Source organism: Berghia stephanieae, chromosome 10 (genome assembly GCF_034508935.2).
Source record: "Berghia stephanieae isolate SIO BIC M18660-M18661 chromosome 10, UCSD_Bste_1.3, whole genome shotgun sequence".
NCBI lineage: Eukaryota > Metazoa > Mollusca > Gastropoda > Nudibranchia > Aeolidiidae > Berghia > Berghia stephanieae.
Window position 1 is genome coordinate 37,723,792 of NC_088369.1, and position 10,000 is coordinate 37,733,791.

The following is a 10,000-nucleotide window of genomic DNA, read 5'->3' on the forward strand; positions in this document are numbered from 1 at the left end:
TTATTTTTTGTTGTTTTTTTTTTTTTTTTGGGGGGGGGGGGGTTGTTGTTTTTCTATGGGGGTTTAGTTGAGTTTAATATTTATAACTGTAAACAAAAAATTTTAAAAAAAAAGGGGGGGGGGGTTGAATTCGCGATTATCATTAATTTCTTAGTAAATTTAAAGTTAATCATTGACTATAATTCATTTTAATTGCCCCTCCCCCCCCCCCCCCCACCCCACCACCACCACCTTAACTTTCCAGGGAAGGTTTCCCCATCCAGCCCAGTCAGACTGGATTCTGCAAGGTGTACCACCTGACCCCTTCCTCTCCAACAACCGAGACAAACGAGGACTTGCCCTGGACGGGAAGCTCAAGCATGAGGACACCAACCTTGCTTCCTCTACTATGTGAGTAGATATCTATCGTGTTCGTTTTGTTTTTTGGTTTTCGTTTTTGTTTGCTTTTTCTTTGTTTTGGATTGACAGTATTTGGTGGAGTTTTTTATGTTTTTTTTTCTTGTTTTGTTTTGTTTTGTCTTTTTGTATTGGGGTGGGGGGGGGGGGGGGGGGGGGGAAGAGAAATTTTGTTGTTGTTTTGTTTTTTTTTTTTTGTTTTTTTTGTTTTTGGTAGTTTTTTGGGGTTTTTTGTTTTTTTTTTTTTTTTTTTTTGGCTTGTTTTGTTTTTTGGGGGGTTTTTGTTTTATTTTTGTAACATACATAACAAAGGTAAATTTTAAGATATTTATTGAAATCTGTAATTCGCCTAGAAGGTAAAATACCTTAATTCAAAGATCTGTAGCAGTTTTGAATAATTTAAAGTTTTAGACAAAAAATAATATTTCAATTAATTGTATTGTTTTTAAGAAAGATAACTGACATACCAATATAATATTTGATTTCGATGACAATGGACCGTGACATTTGATATCATTTGCATTTTGTGTATTAATACGCTTCAACAGTCGTAACGTCACTTCCCTCGAAATGGCGCATGGTAACTTAGTAGCTGGCTCTAAACTATCGGAACAATGGCGGACGCCCTTATGAAATATTTCTCTGACGAGCATAAAAGCGTATCCAGAGTAAAAAAAAAACATTGTAAATCTGATCATGTTTTTGACTTTTACACATTCTGATTTCAAGATATATGAAAAGTTCTAGCCAGCATGAAGAATAAAAAGTACAGATTTTCTTTGTTTAGAACCAAGATGGCCGCCGTTGCTGGGCGACGTGACATCAGACTATTGAATCCAATTAATTGACATTCTCAAATGTATAAAAGTGGGCGTGCCAAATGAATGTTGATAGGGAAAATTATGCTACAATCCTTGACTCCCTAGAAAAACGGTAGAGGCTGCCTGAAGCCTGTGGTCGTGAAAATACTAACGAAAGAGTGAAAATGGAGACGCTTCGTACTGGGAACAAAACAGACAATGGACGTTTCGGGTACAAACCCTTCATCAGCACAACAATACCACAAATTAATGTGGAAAGCAAATAATGGCATTTTATTTTAAACGATACGAAAACAGAAAGGCGTAAAAACCTTGAAATAGATTATTTTGATGTATGATTAGTCCAAGTTCTCTTCCACCTTCCATTGCCCTTTATTTCATTGTAGTTTTTTGGTCAGTGTCAGGCTAGAAGTTAACGATGGCTACGATTGGATACGATACTTATTATTCTCATACTCGATACCTTATTTATTTTCAGCATGACCGAGAAGAGCCAGAAGGAATCACTGGGCATCGTCGTCTCTTACAGGGTCAAGGTCAAACTTATCATGGGATTTGGATCAGGGTGAGTAGTGCCTAGTGATAAGGACGGTTTTATTATTGTCTTATTAATTGAGTAGGAGGAATAGTAACGAAATTTAATCGTTGTCGTCGTTCTCATTATCGTTGTAATACGCTTCAACAGTCATGACGTCACATCCCTCGTAATGACGCATAGTAACTTAGTAACTGGTTCTTAACTATCGGAACAATGGCGGACGCCCTCATGAAATACTTCTCCGACGAGCATAAAGGAATATCCAGAGGATAAATGCAATATAAATCTGAGCGCGTTTTGACTTTTATACAATCTAATCACATGACGTGAAAAAGTTCTAGCCAGTATGAAGAATAAAAAAAAACGGTTTTTCTTTGTTTAGAACCAAGTTGCTCATTGCTAGGCGGACGTGACATCAGACTATTGAATCCAATTGTCGTCGTCATGATTTGTTTTGTGCGGCTATGTGGTCTAGAGGTATGACACTCGGCTCATAGTTGAGTCCTTGGAAAAGGCTATTTACTCACATTCTCTCACCGTACTCAGGTGTAAAATGAATACCTGGCCGTAAACAGTGTTGGTTGTCTCTATCGGAAAGAAAAGTGTAACATCGCCTAACAGGCGTCATGTCTCGTTCTACGTGGTATGTATTGCTGTTGGTCAGGGACCCTTTGTAAAACGCTTTGAGCATGTTTAGTGGATATTGCGCTATGTATAAAAGCTCATTTTTTTTTGTTGTGTTTTGTTTTTGTTTTGTTTTTGTTTTTTGTTTTTTGTTTTTTTTTACGTCTAGTAGTCGTTATTTGGCGTAAGACGATGAGATAAAATTGGCAATCTGTATAATAGGCCTATCCATTTATTTGTCTTTAAAGTCGTTTCCGAGGGCAAACTGGAATAAGCCAGGCGTCAGCCGCAGTGCAGTGCTATAGAGTGAGCTAGAGTGGTGTGACTTGCTCAAGGCCTCAACAGCGAGGCGGGGAATCTAACTAACTGGGACATTCTGCTCTATGCCAGGCTGGGCCCCAATATGAACGATAACTCATTATTTTCATTGGTCTATTATAGTCTACTTCTAATAACATAGAAAAGTGAGTGGAGCAGGCACTTATGTTGGTAACAGCAAGAGATGAAGCGAGTAGGAAAGTGCCAGAAGACAACAGAGAATAAAAAATTTACGCGGCGGTGATGGGGGTTTGAGCCCGCGACCTTACTGGTACGACAACCCCGCCTGGCCGGTGAGAGCGTGACTCTACCGTATGAGCTATCTACGATCAGTCACGCTCTCATCGGCCAGGCGGAGTAGTCGTACCAGTAAGGCCGCGGGTTCAAACCCCGTCACCGCCGCGAAAATTTGTTATTCTCTATTGTCTTCTGGCACTTTCCTACTCACTTCATCTCTTGTTGTTTTCAAATCTCGTAGTATAGATAATTTAAACATTTCTCTTTGTTTCTCATTTTTGTTTCTCCTTTCCTCCTTCTTTTTTTCTTGCTTTCTTTCTATCTTATTTTTTCTCTTCAAAAAAAAAATATTCTTTTGTTGCTGTTTTGTTTTGTTTTGTTTTTTGTTTTTTGTTTTTTTCATTTGTTTTTTTAATTTAAAAAATAGAATTCTTTTGTCGTCATGTCAGATCTGCCGTTTTATTGAAGAACACAGTATGTGCTATTTGGTTAACATTGCATATTATACTGTGTTTTTAAAAAACAACGGCAGAGATATTATTGTGTCACATTCTGTAACCACATATCGTTGTCTATGATATAAAATTGATTCTGTTTCTAATCTTAGAGTACACCGCTTAATTAATTGTGTTAACCTTTGACTACTCCCAATCAATTTTCCTTATCCCGCGCTTGGCGCCGAAATGACTTACAAATTATTATGTCTTAGGCGTAATTAGTTGGGCAGCTATGTGGTCTTGTGGTATGACACTCGTTTTCGGATCGTAAGGACCTGGGTTCGAGCCTCCTCGCTCGGCGCATAGTTGAGTCCTTAGAAAAGACTCTCTACTCACATTCTGTCACTGTACTAAGGTGTAAAATGAGTACCTAGCCGTCAACAGCGTTGTTTGTCTCTGTCGGAAAAAAATTGTAATATGGCCTAACAGGCATTATGTCTCGGTCTACATGTTACGTGTTGTTGTTTAGTCACGGACCCTTTGTACAGCTCTTTGAGCACATTTAATGTATATTGCGCTATATAAAAGCTCTAGTTTTTTTTAAAAAGCTCTATCTAGTTCAAGTCCTAAAATAAATCATTTAAAAGTCACGTGTACAAAGTAAAGACGTCATTCACAGCGTGACGCCTAGCACCGCTAAACGTGATGTGAGGAAAAGAGTCACGTAATTAATATCATGATATTTTAAAAAAAATAATCCTGTATTATTATTTTGGAAAAAATAAAATAAATACGGAGGAATTATGATAAAGCATATACTGCCGGACCAGAAATATTTGTTGACTTTGTAAAGCGCTTTAAGCACGTTTAAGATTTATTTTTTTTAATTGGGGGAGGGGGCTGTTTGTTTTTGTTTTAGTCTTAAAGTAAGGTTGATTTAATCCATTTGCAATGAAGCTGGCTTAGTTGAAGATAGGAAATTTTGGAAACAACAAGAGCTGTTTAATTTTAATCTCTCCTTACCAGCTATTTTCAGAATTTTACCCTAAACTTCATACCCACCCAACACAAAAATATATTTTTCAAACAGATAAGTAACGATTATATTCTATATTTTGTTCAGAAAAATGAGCTCTGCAACACATTGTCGAGTTTTTATAGCTATAACTGTAACTAGATAAATGAAATCGTAATAAGAAAATCGTTGGCTGGATCGTAACGAATGTGACGATTTTCCTACGGCTGGTAAGGAGAGGGTTTAAGCAGAAGTTGACTTTAAGAGTTACGACATTATACGGATTTCACTGTAGATGATTTTTACAATCAAGACCGCTATGGCTCTTTCGGTAAGCCACTTCCGTGGTCAGTCAGATGATTTTTTGAGTTTGTTTTTTTTTTTTTTTTGTATCTGTCAGGCTCTTGCTTTGTCCATTCATGGGAATGAATGGGTAGTTAGATCAAAGTTAAATCCGGTAGAAAGTAATTTGCTATAGATAGTGTGCGCTTGGCTCGGAAGCTCACAACATTGCCATCCGGAAGGAGGTATATCGGACCAACACACAAAACTGTGTGTATCTAACCTTAAACATTTATAGTCTTGTTAATACAGTTTAGTGAGAATTACTCATAAACGCGGATGGAAAAAAAAAACAATAACAAAGACCCGAGTGACGTCAACTTCATTCTACCTATAGATAGAACGAAGATGACGTCACTCTGGGCTTTGTTATTATTTTTTGCCATAGTGTAATTCTCACTAAACTGTATCAACCAGACTATAAACAAACGTTCATGGCTACACATAGTTTTGTGTGTTGGTCCGTTATATATCCGGATGGCAATGTTGTGAGCTTCTTAGCCAAGCGCATACTATCTATACTTAAGTCCCATCTCAACCATAGTCAAATGGGATGAATGCAATACTTATTTCTTGTTTCTTTCGCGCTACGAAAATGAATAATAATATAAACTCCACGGGCCTTTTATGTTATGTGTGGCTCCGGTGGACTATTTTTTGTGTTTGTTTTTGTTTTTGTTTGTTTATTTTAGAACTGTTACGATGTTTTTTTTTTAGCGCGTGGTTCCAGAAATGGTTGCCATGGAGACGGGCACGTGCGGGTGGAGGAGGAGGAGAAGGAGGAGGAAGAGGAGGAGGAGGAGGAGGAGACAGTGGCAATAGCCGAATGGGAGATGACGGAGGCCACGGAGGATCGGGCGGAGGCGGAGGCTGTTTTCATTTCCCTCTTCACCATCATGGCACAAAGCAAGTTGGTGGGAGCTTGGGGGCCAGGGGAGGCAATTCAATTATTTGTTGCGGTGAATAGACATAGAAACACGGTGTTGATTGAGTTATCTCTCTTCCTTTAATAATTCCATTACTTCATAATTTGATGATAGCGCGTGCTGTGTGGTGTTTTATTAGCTTGGTTGCGGTTGTTTTCCCCCCTTTCCACTGTCTTGTAGAAGATTGATACACGCAAAACAGTAAATACAGTAGATTGTGTGGTTGTGGTTTGCCTGGGGTAAAATGACGATGTACACAGAACATCAGCGGACTGGCCAACCAATTACAATGACAAAAGTACAAAAACATCAACAATAATAATAATAAGAAGAATATAAGAATAATAATAATGATAAGAAGAAGAAGAAGAAAAAGAAGAAGAAGAAGAAGAAGAAGAAGAAGAAGAAGAAGAAGAAGAAGAAGAAGAAGAAGAAGAAGAAGAAGAATGATAATAATAGGAATAGTAATGCTAATAATAATAATAATAATAATAATGATAATGATAATGATGATGATAATGATAATGATAAAAATAATGATAATGATGATGATGATAATAATAATAATAATAATAATAATAATAATAATAATAATAATAATATAATAATAATAATAATGATGATGATGATGAAAATAATGAGAAGAAGGAGAATGATGATATAAACAACACCTGTTAAAAGCGCTTCACCCGGTCTAAACAGTTACCAAGCCCTTTACATTGACCTGTATCTAGGTATTGATCAATGCTGATGGTTTTCCTCGGATCCGCGGAAATCCGCGATTTTTTGAGTCAGAGGAGGAATTTCCTCTTTTTAAAAAAAAAAAGTTATATTTCCCTCAATCAAATGTACTGGCATTGAGAGACTTGATTTGTGGTGGAACAAATAGGTGCAGTTTCCCACTGTCTAGAAGTTAGCAGGGGCGTGGCTGTATTGGTTGATTACAGCATTAAAAAAAAAAAGAAAACTGAGAAATGGTATATACCGTCTCTTACTTCTTTTAGTAAGTCTTTTCTTTAATTTTTTTCTTTTTTTTTTATCTACAAATATAGCATGTTTTAAGTCATTTTATTCTGACTCTGGCACCACCTTATACTGTAAGCATGTCACGCCACTGGAAGTTAGCTACATTACCAATGATAGTTTATCATCTCAAATGCTCTAAAAATGTGTGTATGTGTGTGTGTGCGTGTGTGTGTGGGGGGGGGGGAGTGAATGCTGTAAAGATAAAGGGTCCTTAAAGGCAATCATTCAAAATTTTCCTCCCTTTTCAGTTTTTGGCACCATCAGCACTGATTGATTGAAATAAACAAATCATCAATAGATTGATTGCATTGAAAATGAGTATCTTGGTTTATAGATAGTATGCGCTTGGCTAAGAAACTCATAACATTGCCATCCGGAAGTAGAACGGACCAACATACAAAACTGTGTGTATCCATGAACGTTTATAGTCAGGTTAATACCGTTCAGTGATCATTACTCATAAACGCGGATGGCAAAAAAAACAATAACAAAGACCTTCGTGACGTCATCTTCGAACTATCTATAGATAGTCGTGTTTTTAAATTTTGAAGGAAACAAAAGGAATGAGGATGACCTAAAAAATTGCTGGTAGGAAATTCTGACATTCAGGATCGGCAGATTCAAATGAAATGATAGAGGCACTGGATCATCTATAGATAGTATGCGCTTGGCGAAGGAACTCACAACATTGCCATCCGGAAGTATAACGGACCAACACACAAAACTTTCTGTAACCATGATCGTTTATAGTCAGGTTAATACAGTTTAGTGAGAATTACTCATAAACGCGGATGGCAAAAAAAACAACTTCGAACTATCTATATGATGTGTTCAATCGTTTAAAAAACGATAGTATGTCAAGTGAACCAGAGGCCCTGTTAGATGACTTGCTTCTCAAACAGGCCGTTTTATATCTATTACAGTCTGACACACACACACACACACACACACACACACACACACATATATATATATATATATATATATAATAGATATATATATATATACTATATATAATAATATTTATAAATAATAGATAGATTTAATATGCCACTGACGACGCGGGATATGACACAAGAAACATGTGTTTCGGCCATAAATAAGTGAGACTCATTTTTATTATATATGTAAATATATATATATAATACACACACTCAGATCTTGTCTGAATTCTCAATTGCGTGTTGCATCTTATTTTTTCATTCATATTTTATACCACCCCCCCCCCCCCTTTTTTTTTTTTTTTCTTATTTTTATTTAATTTTCTCCATCTCTCTTTCTCTCTCTTTTATTTATTGTGTTTTGACTTGTTTTTTTTTTTTAATTGTTTTTAAATCACTTATTTGGGGGGTTAAGAAAATCATTCAAACAATATTATGTTTTTACATTCTGATTAGATATACAAAGAAAAATTGTAATAATTCGTTCATAGACAGTTCATTATTGTGTATCAAATGGATTTATTTACAGTTCTAAAAGAAATAGAAGCCGGTCTCGAGATTGTGAATTACTTCCCCTAATTTGTCCCTCTCCTGAAATACATGTAGATATTTTGGCCCAGTCCACTCGCTACATTATCATACAAATACAAATCCTGGGATTATTGTTATTATAATAATAATAATAATAATAATAATAATAATAATAATAATAATAATAATAATAATAATAATAATAATAATAATAATAATAATAATAATAAACCTATCTCAGGGCTTGATTTGATGGTTTCAACGAGTATACAAAAATCATACCAACCCACGCTCATGTTTATCTAGATGACAGTCTCGTGTGTTTACCTCCTCCTCCTCCTTGTACACAATTATCATCTTATCACCAATACGCTTCAACAGTCGTAACGTCACTTCCTTCGTTATGACGCATGGTAACTTAGTAAATGGCTCTAAAATATCGGAACAATGGCGGACGCCCTTATGAAATTTCTCTCCGACGAGCGTAAAAGCGTATCCAGAGGGGGAAAAAAAAACATTATAAATCTGATCATGTTTTGACTTATACATATTCTGATCACAAGAAATATGAAAAGAAAGTTCTAGCAGCATGAAGAATAAAAAGTACTGATTTTCGTTGTTTAGAACCACGATGGCCGCCGTTGCTGGGCGACGTGACATCAAGACTATTGAATCCAATTATCATTTTATCACCAATTAAGGGACCCATTCTGGTAGCAATGTGAAGTAACATGTTAACAATAATAATTGTATGGCTAAAACGAAGAACAAAAAGGATTATTTATTTTGTTTGTGTGCAGTAGTGTAATGAGTGTGGAGTGACCGTAGATTTCATCCTGTTTTCACCATAATAACTGGGTGGGGTTCCCACCGTAGCCATCGTTATGTTATAGTCTGACACTGAAATCCAAAAGGACTGGGAGTTTGACGTCAGTATTTGGTTTTTGCACCGTCTAGTGAGTTGTCGTTAGTGGTGCTCATGGAAACAAGTGATCCCCTTGGTTGAACTATTGAATACAACTCAAGATTTGTTTCCTTTTGTAGCAAAAGACTGGCATTTTGACGTCATTTTTTGGGCAGTGTCAGGCCATAACTTTACGAAGGCCACGTTCCCACCCTCCCATAGTGAACAGGGAGGTACTTGTTTTGTCCTCTATCCCCCTTTATCTGTTTTCCAATCGCTCTCTGTCTTCGTCTTGGAATGGGGTTATACTTAGTTTTATACTGACCCTGGCCGGAGTCCTTGACTGGGAGGGAAACAGTCGAATTTATAGTTATAGTTTTAGGAGATGATATTTTTTTCCTTGTAAACCATCTCTCTGTTATGTACTGTTTTATTTTTAGACATATGATTTGTAAACATTTGAGTTTATCCCTCTTAGCAGGATCTTGTGCTGGTGTCTGGGTGAGACTTTTAGATAATCTCAAACTAAGTACACTGATAGTGTGCACTTAGAATCTACATCTGCTCTCTGTTTGAATCACTCCCCTTTGTCTTACTTTTTCCTCAAGTCCTTTTAATTGTACATCCAGAATATTTTTACTTACTATCTAATTTTCTTCGTTTTTACTGGCGCTGATATGACCTAAATGTGTTTGTTGCAATCGCCGTAAAACCCTTAAAAACAAACATAATAATAATAATAATAATAATAATAATAATAATAATAATGATAATGATAATAATAATAATAATAATAATAATAATAATAATAATAATAATATATAAATAATAATAATAATAATAATAATAATAATATAATTATAATAATAATAATAATATAACAACAAAATAATAATAATAACAAAAACAACAACAATTTTTTTTAAAATTGATAATAATAATAA

At 35.7% G+C, this 10,000-nt stretch overlaps 1 protein-coding gene across 1 annotated transcript in view; it reads left to right on the forward strand.

Annotated features, from left to right (window-relative positions):
* Nucleotides 1-10,000, forward strand: part of LOC144981074 (beta-arrestin-1-like) — a 265,024-nt gene that overhangs the window by 243,541 nt on the left and 11,483 nt on the right. The window contains 3 exon segments of the mRNA XM_078929187.1: nucleotides 245-303; nucleotides 306-390; nucleotides 1,696-1,782. Of these exon segments, the coding sequence (XP_078785313.1) occupies nucleotides 245-303; nucleotides 306-390; nucleotides 1,696-1,782 (231 nt within the window).